Below are 21,047 nucleotides of genomic sequence, written 5' to 3' on the forward strand. Positions count from 1 at the left end.
TTTACATATAGATGTCCAGTTTTCCCAGCAGCACTTACTGAAGAGTTTGTCTTCTCTCTGTTGTATATTCTTGCCTCTGTTGTTGTGGATTAGTTGGCCATAGGTGTGTGGGTCTATTTCTGGGCCCTCTGTTCTGTTCCACTGAGCCCCGTTCCTGTTTTTGTGACAGTACCATACTGTTTTGATTACTGTAGTTTTGTAGTAAATGGGCAGAAGGCTTTTTCAAAGAAGATACTCAGATAACCAACAGACATAGGAAACAGTGTTTCATTGCTTCCCAGGTGGTGCAGTGGTAAGGAATCCGCCTGCCAATGCAGGAGACGAAGGAGACTCCTTTGATTCCTGGGTCAGAAGAGCCCCTGGAGTAGGAAATGACAACCCACTCCAGTACTCTTGCCTTGGAAATCCCATGGACAGAGGAGCCTGGGAGGCTACAGTCCATGGGGTTGCAAAGAGTCAGACATGACTAAGCGGCTAGCACACTATCATTAGAGAAATGCAAATAAAAATCACAGTGAGATATCACTTCACATCATCAGAATGACAATCATCAAAAAAACACAAACAGCAAATTTTGGCAAGGATCTGGAGTAAAGGGAATCCTAGTACACTGTTGATGTGAGTGTAAATTGGTGCAGCCACTATGGAAAACAGGGGGCTTCCCAGGTGGCGCAGCGGGGAAGAAACCGCCTGGCAATGCAGACAGTGCAGGAGATGTGGGTTTGATCCCTAGGTCAGGAAGATTGCCTGGGGTAGGAAATGGAACCCACTCCGGCATTCTTGTCTGAACAATTCCACGGACAGAGGAGCCTGGCGGGCTACAGTCCATGAGGTCACAAAGAATTGGACATGATTGAACACAGTATAGCATACGTAAAACAGTATGCAGATTCCTCAAAACACTAAAAATAGAACTACCATATGACCCAGAAATTCCACTCCTGGGTATATATATATGAAGAAAAGGAAAACATTAATTCAAAAAGATACATGTGCCCCAGTGCTCATAGCAGCATTATTTATAATAGCCAAGATGTGGAAGCAACCTAAGTGTCCATCAACAGAGGTATGAATAAAAAAGATGTGGTGTACATTTATATATATGTATATACATATGAAGATATGGTATATACACACATACATATGGAATATTACTCAGCCATAAAAGAGTGAAATTCTGCCATTTGCAACAACGTGGATGGACTTAGAAGATATTATGCCTAGTGAAATAAGTCAGAGAAAGACAAACACTGTATGTTATCACTTATATGTAGAATTTAAAAAGTAAAACAAATGAATGAATATAACAAAACAGAAACAGACTCATAGATATAGAGAACAAACTAGTGGTTACCAGTGGGAGCAGAAAGTGGGTAGGGACAAGACAGGGGTAAGCAATTAAGAGGTATAAACTACTATGTATAAGACACATAACCCGTAAGGATATATTATATGACATAGGAATACAGCCAATATTTTATAATAACTTTAAGTGGAGTATAATCTATAAAAATATTGAATCACTATATTGTACATCTGAAACTAATATAGTATTGTAAATCAACTATACTTCAATTAAAAGATAAATAAGTCATTAAGCCAATGAATTTTTAATAGACTCAGCCACATTTAGAAACTTTTAATATTAAATTCCTGATATGATGGGTTTTAACACAATACTCTGAAAAGATCTTACTTAAAATGTCTATACATACTTTGTTTTTTCTCTAGGGTAGTCTATGTACATAACTTATTTAAATGAATTTAGTAAAAATCAACACTCTCATGACTGAATTTAGTAAAAGCAGCTATATATCATATAATTAGAATTTTTCAACCAGGTATACTGTGTAATCAGGGATTGTTTGAATTGGATTCCCTTCCTTTCAGAAAAAAATGTTGAGTTATCAAGATGATCATGCTTTTAATAAGTATTTTCATAGATTTAATAAATGTATAAAAGCTAGCTTCTAAAGATAAAAAATTATAAAATATACTGCAATAATATATTTTATGTCCAAGTTTAGATTCTGTTATGTGAGGGTTGCTTTTTGCTGTTCTAGGCATCGGTTCAGACATATTATCCAAATAATATCTTATGAGGGACTTCCCTGCCAGTCCAGTGGTTAAGACTTCGCCTTGCAATGCAGGCAGTGAAGGTTTGATCCCAGGTCAGGGATCCCTGCCTCGTGGCCAAAAAAACAAAACATAAAACAAATAGTATCTTATGAGTTTCTTGAACTTGTACTGTGGATTATATACTATATACATAAAGGTTGTAAGAATCATATACATGTGAACTATGTTCCTTTCCAAATTTCTTGTTTTATGAGAGGAGGGGTACAGTTGTGGGCATGTAAATGAAGGTTAAGATTAAAGACTACTAGTTGACAGTTAGAGACTATTGATCACAAAAATTTGCTCTCTCTTTACATAATAATAGAATTATAAGGTAAATTATAAGGTAAACTAAAGACTACACAATGTTAGCTGGAATATAAGAATGCCATGCCCCAATCTTTCTCATAGCTGGGAGTATCCATGTATCTAAATTCTTACCAAAGATATATGGGAAGTTAGGTATGACTTTTCTGGACTTGGGCCTTAAGACATACCCAGTGAGCCAAAAAACAGATGTGTGACTCAAGCTTCTTCCAGGCAGAAGCTGTGCTAGTAGAGGAGCAAGGTGGAAGAGATGTGGTTCATGGGCCGTGTGAACTAGAGACGTGTCAACATGGAATACTGTAGCTTTGGACCTCAATGTTACATAACCTTCACTATACCTAATCTTTGGCTATGAGTGCCTGAAGTCACTTTATTCATGCCCAACTCTGTGAGGCTGTGAACTGTAGCCCGCCAGGCTCCTCTGCCCATGGGATTCTCTAGGCAAGAATATTGGAGTGGGTTGTCGTGCCCTCCTCCAGGGAATCTTCCTGACCCAGGGATTGAACCCAGGTCTCTTATGTCTCCTGCCTTGGCAGGCAGGTTCTTTACCACTAGCGCCACCTGGGAAGCCCCTGAGTACCAGAGGCTTAATCATTTAATGTCTCTGTTCAAATCTCTAGTCGGTCTTGGGAGGCTCACAAACTCTTCTCAGCAGGATTGTCATTGCTCCTATACAGTAGTCAAAGCCAATCTTTTTGCTCTGACTTTAATTCTCATGTCCAGCTGTGTCTCCCATTCATAGGATCTTGTTATGTAGCCTTGAAAGTTGTGGATATTACAGTCATACCCCTCCTGCAAGCCCGAATGGTCCTTATTTCTTCTCCAAGCACATTTTTTCTATGTTTGCTGAGAAGGCTCTGTTCTCATTGTGGTTGCAATGATTTTAATAGACGTCTCATCATTCCCTTCTCTCTCAAAGGGCAGGCTTATTAGTTTTTATTTGATTCACATATTCTATCTCAGAGGAAACTTAGAACCAGTTCCCTGGGGTAAGACTGGTAGTCCCATTCACCCCTCACCATCAACTAATGCTTTAACGTGGAGCCTGAGCCTGGTAGCTGCTGTGCTGTCCTCAGGATTTACGTAGAAGAATCAACTCATAATGGTATCTTTCTATTACTTTATTAATTAAACTCACCCAAGAATCATTCATTACAACTTCTTCTGTAACATAGTATTTCTAACCTACTAATATTTTTTCTGTCTTGAAGCAATTGTATGTTGTATTCTTTTGCATTTTAAAAATACACAGATTACTAACTCTTTCTCACCTACTCTGAATAAGAAACTTTTCTCTATAATGTTTAGGAGGAAGCGTGATACATCAAAAAGAAATTTGGACTTAGAAGTCTAGACCTAGGCACTAATCCCAGCCCTTCTGTTTACTTACTGTTTGAGCAGGTCAATAAGAGTTATTGGTCTCAGTTTCTTTACCTATAAAATACTATTAATAATTCCTGTCACCCAGAATAGTTGTGCAGGCTAAATGCTGATCTAGACTTAGAATGAGCTCTCTTCAATCACCTTTTAAAATTTAATTTATACTTATAAAAATATAAATATATTTAAATATATTTATATAAAGTATATAAAATTTATGTATTATGTTTAGAAATATAATTTATATTTCTTTAAAATTTTTTTTAATTGTAGGATAATTGCTTTACAATGTACATTTGACAGGAATTCAGTCACTTTTATTTCGAAGAGATCATTTGTTTTAAAGACTAAATGGATTTTTGACTGAGCAATCCTAGTGACAGGAGCTGAAGAAGCAGCGCTGGTTGTCCCGTTTCCCCTCCCCCTTCCCTTCTCCGGTTGACCTCCCGGGCCCCCCACACTCCACAGTCCCGGTCCCACCATGTCCCAGAAACAAGAAGAGGAGAACCCTACGGAAGAGACCGGTGAGGAGAAGCAGGACACACAAGAGAAAGAAGGTATTCTCCCTGAGAGAGCTGAGGAGGCAAAGCTAAAAGCCAAATATCCAAGCCTAGGACAAAAGCCTGGAGGCTCTGACTTCCTCATGAAGAGACTCCAGAAAGGGCAAAAGTACTTTGACTCAGGAGACTACAACATGGCCAAAGCCAAGATGAAGGATAAGCAGCTGCCCAGTGCAGGACCAGACAAGAACCTGGTGACCGATGACCACATCCCCACCCCACAGGATCTGCCCCAGAGAAAGTCCTCGCTCGTCACCAGCAAGCTTGCGGGTGGCCAAGTCGAATGATGCTGCCCGGGGCTCCGCCAGATCCTGAGACGCTGCCCCCTGGGTCCTGTGCTGGCTCCTGCCCCTCCCTGCTTTTGCAGCCAGGGGTCAGGAGGTGGCTCGGGTGCGGGCTGGAGAGGCAGAAGCCCCTGCCCGTCGGTGTCCCAGCGCATGGAGCCCCTTGGGTCGAGCACCAAGATCTTGACTCTTTTTTGTTTTTCCTTTTTTTTCCAAGTAATTGTTGGGAGACATCTCAGTGAAATCCTGGGGGTGGGGGGTTGAGAGGGTGGAGTGGGAGATGTGAGGGGTTATGAATTAGGACTTAGAATTGATAACAAAAACATTCCTAACTATCCTCCTCCTTAGCCTTGTGGCTGGGGTGGAGTGGGGGTGGGGTGGGGGAGTGAAGCGGACTAAAGGTGAGGGGTTCTAATTGAGCTGTGTAGAAGAGTGCCTTGCTAGCTTGGATATGACTGGGGACCTGATGTCAGATAAAGGAAACTGTCTAAATATGAAAGATGCAGATGACTCCTCTGGTTCTGCAGAACAGGCTAAGAGCTGAATGTTTATTGTTTGGGTGGGGAAAAAGTGCTGTCCTTGACGTAGATTTGCTGCGGGAAGAAGGGCAGTGAGTGTGGGAGAAAGGGGATGAGCGTGGGGAGCACCACAGAGCCCAGGGGACTTTCTCAGTATTTGAAATAAAAAACAAACAAGAAGATCCACGGGAAAAAAAAAAAACAAACCAACCTAGAAAAAAAAAAATAAAGACTAAATGATTTTTATGTGCAGAAAATATGCATGTTTGATAAATAGCTATTGTATCTTAATTGAAAATAAGGATAACTGACTTTCTAATATAATTATTCCGCTTGCAATGTGGGAGAACTGAGTTCGATCCTTGGGTTAGAAAGATCCCCTGGAGGAGGGCACAGCAACCCACTCCAGTATTCTTGCCTGGAGAATCCCCATGGACAGAGGAGCCTGGTGGGCTAAAGTCCATGGGGTTGCAAAGAGTCGGACACAACTGAGCGAACTAAGCACATCCTTACTATTTATGTATGGCTATTTAAGTTCAGTTCAGTCGCTCAGTCATGTCTGGCTCTTTGCAACCCCATGGACGGCAGCACACCAGGCCTCCCTGTCCATCACCAATTCCTGGAGCCTACTCAAACTCATGTCCATTGAGTCACTGATGCCATCCAACCATCTCATCCTCTGTCGTCCCCTTCTCCTGCTACCTTCAATCCCTCCCAGCATCAGGGTCTTTTCCAATGAGTCAGTTCTTCGCATCAGGTGGCCAAAGTATTGGAGTTTCAGCTTCAGCATCAGTCCTTCCAATGAATATTCAGGACTGATTTCCTTTAGGATGGACTGGTTGGATCTCCTTGCAGTCCAAGGGACTCTCAAGAGTCTTCTCCAACACAAAATTTCAAAAGCATCAATTCTTTGGCACTCAGCCTTCTTTATAGTCCAACTCTCGCATCCATACCTGACCACTGGAAAACCATAGCTTTGACTAGATGGAACTTTGTTGGCAAAGTAATGTCTGTGCTTTTTAATATGCTCTCTAGGTTGGCCATAACTTTCCTTCCAAGGAGCAAGCATCTTTTAATTTCATGGTTGCAGTCACAATCTGCAGTGATTTTGGAGCCCAATAAAATAAAGTCTGTCACTGTTTCCATTGTTTCCCCGTCTATTTGCCATGAAGTGATGGGACCAGATGCCATGATCTTAGTTTTCTGAATATTGAGCTTTAAGCCAACTTTTTCACTCTCCTCTTTCATTTTTATCAAGAGGCTCTTTAGTTCTTCGCTTTCTGCCATAAGTGTGGTGTCATCTGCATATCTGATTGGTATTTATGTATACCTTCCTGGAAAAGAGACTGTTCCTTATTTTAAATGTGTTTTACTTTCACATTTATTTGCCGTTTTAATTTTATCCATGTGTGTGTGTAATACATATATTTCCACAGGGGGGAAAAAAACCAATCTGCTCTGAATTTTCACTTGGTTTATTATAGCATAATCTGTTTTACATGGTATTTGATTTCTGATTCCTAATCCCACATCAGAAGCTTTACAGCTTGTATTAGATCCAGTAGAAGCTGGTGGATGGTTCAGGGTACAGGATTTCCCATTTTGCAACATAGACTGTTTTTCAGTAGCCATATGGCTGAGCTACCCACCAAGATGAGTTGATTTAGCTTTCTTAGCTTGAATCTACCCCGCTACTCTCTTGGGAGGATATATTCTAAGAATATACTATACTAAGAAGTTTAGCAGGGAGGGAACTGCCACTAAACACTTCTGTTAAGATCATGTTGGAATCAATGATCTAATCCTGGTAGAAGTGAGTTATTGACTTCTTAATGTATAAGGGAGGCATTGGCTCCTTAAGTTTGGTATGCTCTGCTTCTCCTCCAGGGAACAGGGATCTGCTAAAGCCTTAAGGAATGTGAGGAGTTACCTCTTATGGGAGGAGGAACTTGGCTCTTTGAAAGTCACAAAGCAGCTCAGCATTTTTTTCTTCTGTGCTTTCATCATTTAGGTTTAATATTTAAGAGTGTCATCTATAAAGGAAGCATTCATTTTACATATATTGGCCCTTGTTTGAAGATTCACAAGTATGGCAATAACCCAAAAGATGAAACAAGAGAAATCTAGCCATAAGGTATTTACAAACTTGGATGACCTATGGGGAACAGAGAAAGATGGTGGTGTCTTCCTCAGCTTACGAAGAACATATCAAAGGCATTAATTCTTTTTCCAGATGAAAATGGCATTATTTTCTTTCTTGATTTGATAGATAATATACAATTGTATAGAAATTCCAAACAAAATATATGAGGAAGGAAATATAAATAGCTCCCCAGTACTGTTATTCAGGCTAATGTTTATAGTTTGAGTTTTTGCAAAGATCAATTCAGATTTTTTTTTTTTTAGCAAACATATGCATATAGAGTTGTATACGTGTATATATGTATATGGTATATGTATGGTGTTTTTTATATATATATGGTATAAATATATACATATGTCTTTATGTATAGCCTTGTACTATACACCAACAGTTTTATAACTAGGGATTTTGCTCCTTTCCCTTATGCAATTGAGAGTCAGTGACTCAGTGAGCCATTTTTCATTATGGACTCTAAAGGCCTTCATGACCTATGACAGTAGAAAGTTGAAAACCATAGACTATATCCTGCTTTGTAATAGAGTTTATACTCAGTGATCTTCAGACCTCTCTATGTCAGTGAATAGATCACCCATTTTTAAGACTGTATGCTCATTCATTGTGTAGCTACACTTTGTTTAACCCACTATTCCACTGATGAACTTTGTGGTTTTTCCATTTTCTTCTCCCTCCTATTATTAACAATGCTTTTAAGAACATTTCTATTTATCAGTTCAGTTCAGTTCAGTCGCTCAGTCGTGTCCCAACTCTGCAACCCCATGAACTGTAGCACGCCAGACCTCCCTGTCCATCACCAACTCCCGGAGTCCACCCAAACCCATGTCCATCGAGTTGGTGATACCATCCAACCATCTCATCCTCTGTCGTCCCCTTCTCCTCTTGCCCTCAATCTTTCCCAGCATCAGGGTCTTTTCCAATGCATCAGCTCTTCACATCAGGTGGCCAAAGTATTGGGGTTTCAGTTTCAACATCAGTCCTTCCAATATTCTTTATCTCCTTGGGTTATGCTATTACAAGAAGTTTATCTGGGACACAGAGAAAACATGCAACATTTATTCTTACTGCTACACTGTCTTTCACAAAGACTGTATCATTTGACACTTCCCTCAATAATTTGAGTGCCCACAGAACACTGATAATCTTAAAGATTATTAACTGACCAGATAGAAAGCAGTAAATTGTTTTCATTTGCCTTGGATTTATAATGAGGGTGTATAGTTGGTTAGGAGCCCAGGCTCTGGAGTCTATGTGAATTCAAATCCTATCTTTATCACTTAACAGCTTTCTGACTTTGTGCCAATTATTTAGCTTCTCAATTATCACCAGTTTGCTCATCTGCAAAATGGTGATAATAACAATATAAACCTTGTACAATTGTTGTGAGGATTAAATGAATTAACACACATAAAACTCTTAAAACATATCCTGGTAAATTCACTCTCAATAAATGTTAGTTAGCTATTGATATATTTTCATGTTAATTGCTCTTTAATTTTTTATTCATTAATTGTATATTCAAGTTCTTTGGTATACTCTGTGATGTTCCTCTTTTATTTACTGATTTGATAGAGCTCTTTTATTTTTTTAAATATTTATTGAGATGCTCAATTTACATATGGACTTCCCAGGTGGCTCAGTGCTAAAGAATCCGCCTGCCAATGCAAGAGATGCAGATTTAATTCCTGGGTCGAGAATATTCCCCAGATAAGAAAACGGGCAACCCTCTCCAGTATTCTGGTCTGGGAAATCCCATGGACAGAGGAGTCTGGAGGGCTACAGTCCATGGGGTTGCAAAAGAGTCAGACATGAGTTAGCGACTAAATAACAAAAAGTTACATATATTGCCTCAATCATTACCCCAATAAACCTATAAAGAAGATATATTCACCTTGGCATAATGTATAGCAATACAAATTGTATTGTTAGGAGACTCTCATCATCCTACGTACCAGAAAAGTAGTACATCTTATACTTTATTGTGAGTATACTGACTAGAGGGCCCTATAAATGACATTGGAGATGTTAAGCATTAAAATGATTATAGTCCATCTTCCCTTTCTCTCTCTCTCTATGTATATATATACACATATATATTTATAGTTAAATAAAACCAGTAAACTATAATGGTGACTGCTTCAATTTGTAGCTATTGTTTTTGTTATGTGAGTAGAGAAGGAGCATCAATGATTAAATTCTTTATTACAAAATGAAAATATTCATTTATTTTCATTCTGATAGTGTCTAAAGTGAGAGCTAATAGTCGGTCTGCTGATTATTGATAGAGCTCTTTTAATAGTACAGATATTAATTACTTGTCTGTCATACATTCTACAAGTATTTGGTTTTTTGTTTGGCATATCTTTGTACCATATATGTTTTTACTATTTAGGTAATAAAATTTACTAGTCTTCTAAGATTTCTGGCTGAAAAATCCTTCCTCATCCTGAAGATTATTAAAAAAAAAATTGCCTATATTGTCTTCAAGGAGTTTAATGATTCTATTTTTTACATTTAATTCTTTGACTTGAGTTTGATAGCAGTGATGAAGAAAGGAGTAACAAAAGCTTTGCTCTTTGAGGACCATGAGGTGATCAGTTTGAGAACTACAGGGACATACAGAAGAGTAGAACTTCCAACTTTCCTTTGGCAGGCACAAATCTACATGTATCTTTTGGGAATTCTTTTTCATTACCTGTTGTTGCCCAGTCGCTCAGTCTTGTCTGACTCTTTGCGACCCCGTGGACTGCAGCACGGCAGGCTTCTCTGTCCTTCACTATCTCCCTGAGTTTGATCAAACGCACGTCCATTGAGTTGGTGATGCCATCCAATCCACATCCTCTGTAGCCACCTTCTCCTCTTGCCCTCAATCTTTCCCAGCCTCAGGGTCTTTTCCAATGAGTCAGTTCTTCACATCAGGTGATCTAAGATAGGGTTTTAATTTCCTTCTATTTCTCACTCTCATTATCTTTCATTTATCTTCTTTCTGGAAAACATCTGCTCTTGGGACTCTATGAAAGCTTAACAGAGTTTCTTCCCAGCAGCCAGTTATTCCCAACCATATCAGGATTTCACATTGAGATAATTGATTTTAAATGTTGATTTTTTTTTTAATGTTGATTTTTAAAGCAAGATTAAAATGGTTTCACATAACAGTTCCTACTGTGAGCATTATTTGGACAGTACTACTAAAATAGTTGTCAATCAAGATAATGGCTTTTTACTACTGATTCAAGATCTTTTGTAATTTTGACTTGTACTGTGCATTGGCCAGAGTGATGATTATGTCAGTTAATCAACATATTTAATAGTGCCCACTATTATAAATTATTACTTATTATCATTATACACTTATTATAAATTATTATTACTATTATATAATAGTGCCCACTAAATATAAAAGCATCCATAACAATCAGCTTGAACGACCCATTTATTATGAACATAACACAAATTTTATATACACTTGTCTTGGACATCTCTTGTACCACTGCGAATCCACTTGGCCTTCTCTTTCCTTCCAGCTGTGGTTGCAGGGAACAGGTTGGCACAGATGTTGCCCTGCTTTTTTCTGTGTAACCAGAAGCGCCTTACCTTAGCCCTTGTGTGCCTCCTCTAACACCTGCAGCATGGGATGCTCCAACAGACATGAGCAACCTGAAAGTGTGGGAGATTTTGCAACCCATGGGACAAAACTTGACCAATGTGGAATGTGAGTTAATGGATAAATGTTTCACCTTTTCATCCTTTGAGCAGAGACACAGTATATTCAATAATTCTTTTCGAAAAGTCCCATAGATCTCGCACCTAATAGTGGTCGACTCCGCATTGTGCCTTTGTGTGGCTGGTCCTCCTTCCCTCTCCACTCCTGTCCTTCCTGGTGCTGCTTGTCTCTCGCCCGTATTTCTGCAGCTGTCGTCTTTAATAAACCATTTGTGCACCAGGCTTCTCTCAGACTCGGCTTTTTGGAGTTTGTTAGGCTGAGAAATTGCATTAGAAAAAAATTAAAAAAATTCTTCTGGTCATTTGTATATTGGTTTCTATAAATTGTTATCTTTTAACTTAAACTTCAGAAAGTGTAATTACTAGGGACTAGACCTTTGAAATAAAAAATCGGCTGAAAATGACTGTTTTTTTGTTTTTTTAAAACCAATTTTTAGTCTTCTATTTCTTATTGCAATAGTGTTAACTATTTTTTTTAATTTAGCAAAAATCATTCTTAAGTCAGCAAGAGGCATAGAGAATTTACTTGTATATTAATAATTTACTGTAAATTATTTGAGATAATACAAATTTATTACTTGTTTATTTAGACTGTTATTTAAAATGTAAGTTTGATTTAACCATTGACACTTAATCTAAATAGTTGTTACTTTTGTAGAAGATAAGCGTAAAGAATCAAATTCTATTATTCATTCCTATACTCAGAATAAACCATGGCTTTGCTGTGGCACTTACAGTACGTATTTTAAAAATCTAAGTAATATAGGAAAGTCATAGCATTCAAGTTAATAAACCAATGATAGATGCAAAAGTGAGCTGTAAACTGTGAAGCATGGTATTGATTTAAAATTTCATTAGCTATGTGAGGTTGCAAATACACTTCTAAATTAGAGCTCCCACATGCTGTGTGGATAAAGAAAATCTACCCTAAACTTTGGCCACTAGATGTCACGGCAGCTCTACATAAGAAGCCAAGGGTGGGGGAAGGGTTGATGGCGGAGCTGCCTATTTTAAGACCAACTGTTCTATTGCACAGAGGTGTATCCTTCTGTATCTTATAAAACCAGTCATTTTACAAAATGCAGGATCATCTTCAGTCAAAATAAAAGATCAGCTGGTATTGGATCTTTTTATGTGGTGATAGAATAAATGTGTTGATAAAGAAAATTACAGTGGTTGATATCACTTAAAACAAATTCTGCTTTTGGGTACAATTGTCATTTTTCTGTACTTACTCTAACTCCATTAAAAAACCAAAACAACCCTGTGAGCTTTGCAAGTGGAAAGCAAAAATGAAGTTTCTAAAAACCAACTGGTTGTAGCAAGACATACTGGCCTGGGGAAAAACTGGGTTTAGCTCTTGAGCAGTCCATGCGTGAGTGCAAAGGCAATACAGCGTGAGATTAAAAACATACCATGTCGTTAAAAACATGAATTTTGGAACTCCATAAGCCTGATTTCTTATATGGATTTTCTCTAATAGATATGTGATATTTAATCTCCTCATCTATAAAGAAGAGTTGATAATACCTCAAAGAGTTGTGTTAAGACTCAAATAGGATTGTGACTATAAAGCTCCTCCACACTGCAAACATTCAATGAATTGCCACTCTTATTATGAAGGTGTAATTTCATGCCTAATGTTTTAAAATGAAAAGCCCAATGCTTCAAATGCAAAGAGAGCATCAAGGTAAGCACTTTTCAAGGTAAGGAATAGCTCTTAAGTGGAGTATAATACAAACAACCCCTCCTAATGTATAGCTATCATGGATGTTGAAATGGAATCTACTTGTGACTGTGGCCACAGAAAGGAATTTCTCACTGGAGTGATCCTTATTAATATCTGCAACATCAAGTCTCCTCTTTTGTCATAATGTTTTCTTACAGCACTGACAGTGTCCGCAAAGGTTCTTGCTTTTCCATCTTCTTATATTCCACCTGGGGGTTGGCAGTCCGAGTTAGATGGCCTTTTGTTGGGTCCACCTGTCTCCACTCATTCTGACAGTGGAACATTTAATGTGGAAAGGGCAGCAAGGCATAATCCCAAGACTATGCCTTACATTCCAGAGGGTCTGAACCAAGATGATCCCATGACACCTGCCTAATATGCATGGAATAATGTGATATTGGTGATTCCAGGGCAGCAGACATCTGTCTTTAAATGTGGCTCTTCTAAAATGGTAAGGTCTATGATCCCTAGAAAATAACTCATATCTAATTGTGTATATTTGGAAAATGACCAGAAATAAAGACTTAGATATTTTAAGTGTTTCAGCACATAATATTAACACAACTATATTTCAGGAGGAATAAAGGGGCAAATAAGAGGATGGGTGCGGTTTACCTCGGGTGGGAAAGGCGAGATCAATGAAATGTGGTGGAGAGGGAGGCTTCGCCATCCATTTGTATGGCTTTGCTGGCTTCAGGAGGATTTAATAGTTTGTTCTTCTCTGACTTGCTACAGCCTTTGTAAAACTTTGGTGTAAAATCTGAACAAAGAGACTGAAGATGAGATAAAAAAGGAAAGTCTAGTGAATAAAAGGATTTACTGCAATAACTCCCAAAATCCTACCACAAGTGAAACGATCATTTCAAATACTATAAGGCAGAAAATGAATCAGCCATAGTACTAACGATTACAGTATGAGACAGTGATTCATATGAAAGGCAGCATAATTACTGTGGATATCAGATTGGATTTCAAAATGAGGAAAGAACGTTTTAGTACTTTCTGGGCTAAGGATAAACATAATTGATTTATGAATAACATGAGAGTCCAGCTTCTCTGGCAAATATATTGTATTTCATGTAGCAATGAGCTTAAAGGCATTTTTCACATTTCTATGTGAAACTCAATATTCGCATGCCAGGGAAGTGAGGAGCGGGAGTGGCTGGAGCCCCTGAGACATGGCAGGTCAGCGTCAGACATGCCAGAGCAGGCCCATCTGCTGCAAGGCAGCAGCAGGATCAGTGATACAGCCCAGCTTGAAACAATGAGAGGTGGTGGTCTGTTTATTCATTTATCTAGTTATTTAAAATGCAAATGTGATTTACTAGAAAGAATGAACGCCCTTCTTCCCCAGAGGCTATTCTAAGAATGTTTCTTCAGTCCTAATTCTTAGGGAAACTGCGCACCCCATCTAGTGTAGAGCATGCCACAGGTACCTTCTGAAGTCCCTGCTGTCCTATGAGCTGCTCACCAATACTGCGTTTAAAGGGTTGGGAGAAATCACATTTGGAAATATTTCATAAATGAAACTCCCAAGTCCTGTTAGGTTCTTTAAACCACTTGTACTGGAGTGACCTGGTTAAGTGGGGCTATTTATCTGAGTTAGGCTGGGATAGTGGATCAGAGACCCATTGGACTTCCTGGGTTTGAACCCAGGTTCTGCCAAGTATAGGCTGTGTGACTTTGGGCAAGTTGAGTGGCACCTACTCTTTTGGTGATTAATATTGCTAAGTGCCTGGCACAGTGCTATGTGTTTGCTAAATAATAATCAGACATTTGATTGTTTTGATAATTCTCTGAAAAAAAAAAACATACAGGATAAGAGAAATTCTTGCAGTTAAAAGGGACCTTGTTATTGCTGTTGTTTAGTCGCTCAGTGTCCAACTCTTTTTGCCACCCCATGCCCTCCAGGCTCCTCTGTTTATGGGATTTTCCAGGCAAGAATACTGGAGTGGGTTGCCATTTCTTTCTCTAGGGGATCTGGAGTCAGGGATCAAGCCTGCATTTCCTTGTCACCTGCATTGACAGGCAGATTCTTTACCACTGAGCCACTGGGAAGCCCATAGATACCATCTAATTAAGCTCTCTCAATGTAAAGATAAAAAATGTACCTGAAGTTTTGTTGCTTATGAAAATAATATGACTAGCATCTAAATAGAGTTTTCCTAATTTTTTTGGCTATTTTTCCCCCATCACATAGCTCTGACTTCTCCTATTAAGGAAGAAGAGTTCTTAAACAGTTTTTTAATTTAAGAAAAGAGTCTGTGGGAAATGCAGTAGTAATACTAGGAATTGGAGTTGTATAATTTATAAAAAGGCATATCAATTTTTAAAAAAGTATCTGCTGCAATTAGGTTTAGCTGCATATAGCAGCAAGCTTCAAATCTCTTAAATAAGATACGAATCTATTTCTCTTCCATATAAAATAAACAGAGAAGAGAGTTCTAGGTTCTCTTGGTGGCTCTGTGGTCATCAGAGATCTGGGCCCCTCCCATCTTCTTCTCCGAATCTGTGAATGGCTTTCATTCTCAAGGTCACCTCTTGACTCAAGATGTTTGCTGAAACTCCTGCCCTCAGGTCAGCTGTTCAGAATGCAGGAGAAAGGAAGGGAGAGAGGACAAAAAGATATTTTCTACATAATAATATTCGGTATTATTTGATAAAATATTTGATAATGTTTGATAATGATAATATTTTAAGCAGTCTTCTAAGAAGTTCTAATGTCATCTTTTACTTACATCTCATCATTCAGAAGCTTGTCACATATTAAGCCTGGCTACAAGAGAGACTGCAGAGTGGTTTCCATCATTATCACTTAAAACATGGGTTCTCCTTTTGAGGAAAGAGAATAATGTCTATGGGATGGTACCTGATGATCTCTGCCATAGATAAGGATAGTTATTTCTACCCACTTTCCTCCTCACACTTCCTCACATCCATGTAGGAGAAAATTCATTTTTTCTTTCTGAAAGGATATGGTATCTGTATGTTAGAGTCTTATTGTTGCAAGAAGCAAATAAATTTGCTTAGGACTGGGGGCAGGAGGAGAAGGGGATGACAGAGGATGAGATGGCTGGATGGCATCACCGACTCGATGGGCGTGAGTTTGAGTAAACTCCGGTAGTTTGTGATGGACAGGTTGGCCTGGCATGCTGTGATTCATGGGATCGCAAAGAGTCGGACACAACTAAGTGACTGAACTGAAGAGGAAAAGGAAAAAGCTATTAAAAATGACAGTGATGTTTTGTGGAACTCAAAGGTAGGAATGAAGAAATTCCAAGGAAAGCCATGAATTGAGAACATGTTGGAAATACAGGCTGTGTTCACTTTCAATTTCCTGGCTTTGCTTCTTTCTGCACATCATTCTCCTATCTCTTTAAAGATCTGTTTCTTCTCTCCCCAGCTCAATCTGCCAGTGAGGGAGTGACCTGGGATATGCATCCAGATCTTCTAACTTACATCCTTTTATAATTATTACTTTAAAATTCTCTTCCTCCTTCTTTAGCTATAAAGCAACAGAATTCCTTCTCCTTACCGATTCACTGTCAGCTCTCAATCACAGTGACTTTTGATGTATTTGAATATATTAGCTACCTGTATGGACCAGAACCTTGAAGCCAGAACCTATGGCTCCCAGAAGTGCTTGACAAGGTCTGTGATACTATCAGTATTTGGCACTACGTATTAAGCAATCTTCCATTCTCAGATGTCTTCTCAAGTTCTGTATTTTCATTAATTGATGTCAAATGTTTCAATGGAATCATCACACTAATGATTCCAAATGCACATTTCAATTTTAAACCTCGTTAGCTCCAGATCCTTATTTTTATCTGAATATTGGTCACCTTCACTCAGTTGTTTCCTAGCATCCCTAGTACCTTCAAACTCAACGTGTCTATGATCTCATTTTGAATTCTCCATCTTAAGCTGCATCAACCCAAGCATTAATAATCTTCCTTTCCCTTCATTTCTGCTATCAGTTAATTGCCAAGTCCTACAGAATCTGTCACCTAAAGCTCTGATTTCTTATGAGTATTGCCATAAGTAATACCTTTGTAATCTTGTTTTTGTCAAACTGCCTCCTAAATCTTACCCTCATCTTCAGGCTTATCTATTCTCTGCATTGTCACTAGAGTAATCTCTTAAATGTATAAATATGGTTATGTCACCTCACTACTTAAAACCCATCAGCGTTTGCTTTTTACCTACAGAGCAGTGGCTAAATTCCTTGCTCGCTGTAGAAGACCGTTTATTATCTGATTCCTTTGTATCTAGCCAATCTCATCTCCATCTACCCCCCCATATGCTTTGGCTTCATAGAACTACTTGAAATTCCCTAAATGGAATAGCAAATGTCACACTCTGTGATAATGACATGCTTTTGTTTTCTTTCCCTCTAAATGCCTTTATTCTATCTGTGGTCTTGGTGACTGTCTACTCCTCTTAGACTTAGTTCAAGCATCAGTTCTTTTCTGAAGGCCTCCCTGATCAGCATGCTGTCTCTGCTCACATGCTTTCCTCTATTTTCCCTTTACATGTTAGTTCCTTTTCTTTGTTGGATAGTATACCATGCATGTTTGATAAGCCAGAGGAACAGACTAAGACAGACGCTATATTGTCCCCCAATATCTCATCTGTCCTTATATAGTAAAAGGATTTAATCAGGCATATACTTAACCAAGGGCTTCCCTGGTAACTCAGCTGGTTAAGAATCTGCCTGCAATGCAGGAGACCTGGGTTCCATCCCCAGGTTGGGAAGATCCCCTGGAGAAGGGCATGGCAACCCACTCCAGTATTCTTGCCTGGAGAATCCGCATGGGCAGAGAAGCCTGGTGGGCTACAGTCCGTGGTGTTGCAAAGAGTCAGACACAGCAGAGTGACTAAGCACAGCACCGCACATCCCTAACCAAACGAGAACCACATTTCCCAGCCTCCTTGCAGTGTGTGTGGCCACAGGATTGCGTTCTTTGCCAATGGTTTGTGCACAAAATGGTGTGTGCAACTTATGACACATGCCTTTTAAAGTAAGGGCATGCCCTTCCCTTACCCTTTTACCCTTCCCATCCACTGACTAGAACATGGGTATGGTGAACCATTTTTGCTTATATAGATACAGGCAATACCCTGGGAGAGCAGAGTAACAAGACAGAAGAGGCCTGTCTCCCTGATACTGTGAGGCTACCATATCCACTCTGGACTGCTTATGTTTAGTTGTGTGCTAAAGATAGACTTGCTTTCCCTGATGGCACAGTGGTAAGAATCTGCCTGCCAGTACAGGAGACACAAGAGACACAGGTTCAACCCCTGGGTTGAGAAGATCCCCTGGAGTAGGAAATGATAACCCAACCCAGTATTGTTACCTGGACAATTCCATGGAGAAAGGAGCCTGGAGGGCTACGGTCCAGGGGGATGCAAAGAGTCAGACATGATTTGAGGATACACACACACACGGATAGACTTTATTATTGTTTAAGCCCTTGTTAAATCAGCACTTTCCTGATAGTTCAGTTGGTAAAGAATCCACCTGTAATGCAGGAGACCCCGGTTCGATTCCTGGGTCAGGAAGATCCTCTGGAGAAGGGACAGGCTACCAACTCTAGTATTCTTGGGCTTTCCTTGTGGCTCAGCTGATAACGAATCTGCCTGCAATGCAGGAGATCCTGGCTCGATCCCTGGGTTGGGAAGATCCCCTGAAGAAGGGAAAGGCTACCCACTCCATTATTCTGGCCTGGAGAATTCCATGGACTATACAGTCCAGGGGGTTGCAAAGAGTCGGATGTGACTGAGTGACTTTCACAAACCCATACTTATATACTAATACAAATATTCAGATACAACAGGTTTTATAGCCTGGCTAACATGCCCACTTCACTGTAAGACTATAAGAGGAGTTCAGGAACTTAGATTTATTCATCTTTGGGGCATTTCCTGGTGGTCCTGTGGTAAAGACTTGGTGCTTTTGCTGCTGGGGCCTGGGTTCAATCCCTGGATGGGAAATCCTGAAAACCTTGTGGAACAGCAAAAAAAAAAAACACAACAACTTTGTATTTTTAACATCTGCTATGGAGCCTAAAACACTATTTCACCAATAAAATGTTGTCTCTAGAAGAGATAAAGTTGTAAATAGATACAAGTTACAGCTTGTGTGCCAAAAAAAATGCAATGTTCTTTGTTTTCCAATAATTAACATAAGCTTTGTCAAGTCCCCATTTTTTGTTGATGAGGGCCGACTCATTGTTGCCCACTTAAAGTAATTAGCACTTTCAGTTAAACTTTGTCTCTTCCAGTAACTACTTAGTTAATCAAGATTCTTGGGGGATGGTTATGGTGGCTATCCGATACTTCTTTCTCATGAGAAGCCGAGACAGCTGGCCTGCTGGGCCTCTTACATGTTCTATAGTCTCCACTGCGGTGTCAGTGTTCTTTCTTGGTCTTGAGTGTTGGCCTCTGTCCCTCCTGATGCTGAATTCACACCTCCACCTCTAATTCTTATCCCACTGCAAGGCCTTCTTCTGGGCTTTTGACTCTCAGGCTTGTATCTACTCTGTTAAGGTTGCTAGGAAACTCTTGGTTGATGCATTCTCATTCTTTTGGAAAGCTAAGGCTCTTATGAAGAAGCTTGCAGACCATCCATCTAGACACCTCCTTCAGCCACTGCTATTTCAGGTATAGTATTGGACGCAGGACTTCTCTACCCAGCCCTAGTTATACTCTTTATAGCCAGGCAATGAGCTTTCTGTTCTGAAATCTTCTCAAGCTCATCTCAGATTTCTAATGAAGAGGAAAAGTTAAAATTTTATATAACCTCCTTCTCCTTCTGCCTGTGTAACTCAGCTTGCCCCTTGCAAAGTCTAGATCATGTAGGTCACGTAGTCTCAGGAAGTGGGGACTTGCAATACTAGGAACTGGAGTTTATCTCATTCGCCCTTGTCCTGATCTTTACAATTGCCCAGCCCCTGCAAACCTGCTTAATCATGCCTGTCCAGGCCAGGAATCCCCCTCCCCATCTTGACTGCTATTGCCTCAAGCATGCGAAACCCCTTAGTTTAAACCAGCCTGTTAACAGCTAGTGTTACCCACTACAGTCTGCCTGTGAAAGCTCTGTAATCCCCATGTTCGGGGCTCAGAGCTTGGAGTGTTAACTCCTCTGGGCCCGCCGGCGTAATAAACCTGGGTTCTCCAGCTCTCTGAGTGTGGTGCTCGACTTCTCCAGTACTGGTTTCTGCAACACCATCTCTATACTACCCAGAGATGTCTTCTTCCCTTCTGCTGTCCCTCCCAGTCTTTATTTGACCCAAGACAATGGAACACTAGACCTTTTCTCAAGGAGCTACCAATATTTAGACTATCTAGTAAGTCACCTTTGATTCTTCCTTTCCCACCTACTGGCCAACATAAAACCTCCTTCTGAGTTCGGGAAACTTCTCTTCCTTAATGATTATGGCTTCTTTACTCTAAGGCTTATGGCATAAGCTCCACAGTAGTCTTCCAAGCTGTGAGTCTTTATATCTAAAACCAGGCTTTTTAGAATCATGCCTCTATAAGGCACTGATGGTGATGTACTATACTCTTCTTAAATCAATCAGTCTTTTCCAGACCCAGTTGTATTGGTAAATAGCACTTACGGAATTCTACAGTTCCAAGACCTTAAGTCCTTTCCTTAGCCAGTCTGTTGGAAAAGTCCTTTGAATAAGAGGCAAAGTCACATTAGCCCTTCTGATTTTGACCAGGTATTTGGTATAAGTAAGAACATTTCCTTCCATGTTCTGTGTTTAGTCTCTAAGTCTTGTCTGACTCTTTTGTGAGCCCATGGACTGCAGCCCTCCAGGTTCCTCTATCTATAGGGCCTCCCAGGCAAGAATACTGCAGTGGGTTGCCATTTTCTTCTCCAGGGGATCTTCCTGACCCAGGGATCGAACTCACATCTCCTACATTGAGGCAGGATCTTTACTGCTGAGCCACCAGGGAAACCCATCCTTTTCTAATACTGCTATTTATAAAACTACTGAGCATTTTGCAACATATACATACATACATACATACATATATATATGTGTATATATATATTTCTTTTACTAATACGTGTGAAGATTCTTCAGATGTCTGGAACCAACTTTAAAAGCCTTCTTAACTTCATTTAATCTAAGCATCATTTTACTGATATAGTCATTTTAGCAGCAGCCATCATTGCTGCTTCCTTGTATTCATATCTTTGTTTAAAATACCTTTATTTGAGTGTGGGCAGGATCT

General features: G+C 39.6%; 1 protein-coding gene and 1 long non-coding RNA gene across 2 annotated transcripts in view; both read left to right on the plus strand.

Annotated features, from left to right (window-relative positions):
- The window catches only part of LOC122673544, a 602,084-nt gene that overhangs the window by 70,431 nt on the left and 510,606 nt on the right, over positions 1–21,047 (plus strand). The window lies entirely within an intron of this gene.
- On the plus strand, positions 4,163–5,168 carry LOC122673543 (alpha-endosulfine-like). The gene has a single exon (XM_043871431.1). It carries the CDS (start codon positions 4,307–4,309, stop codon positions 4,670–4,672), a length of 366 nt encoding a protein of 121 aa, XP_043727366.1. The 5' UTR covers positions 4,163–4,306; the 3' UTR covers positions 4,673–5,168.

This window comes from Cervus elaphus, chromosome 17 (assembly GCF_910594005.1).
Source record: "Cervus elaphus chromosome 17, mCerEla1.1, whole genome shotgun sequence".
NCBI classification, from domain to species: domain Eukaryota; kingdom Metazoa; phylum Chordata; class Mammalia; order Artiodactyla; family Cervidae; genus Cervus; species Cervus elaphus.

Excerpts from the sequence above, each read along its gene's own strand:
- LOC122673543 (XM_043871431.1), top strand. The coding sequence starts at position 4,307 with ATGTCCCAGAAACAAGAAGAGGAGAACCCTACGGAAGAGACCGGTGAG.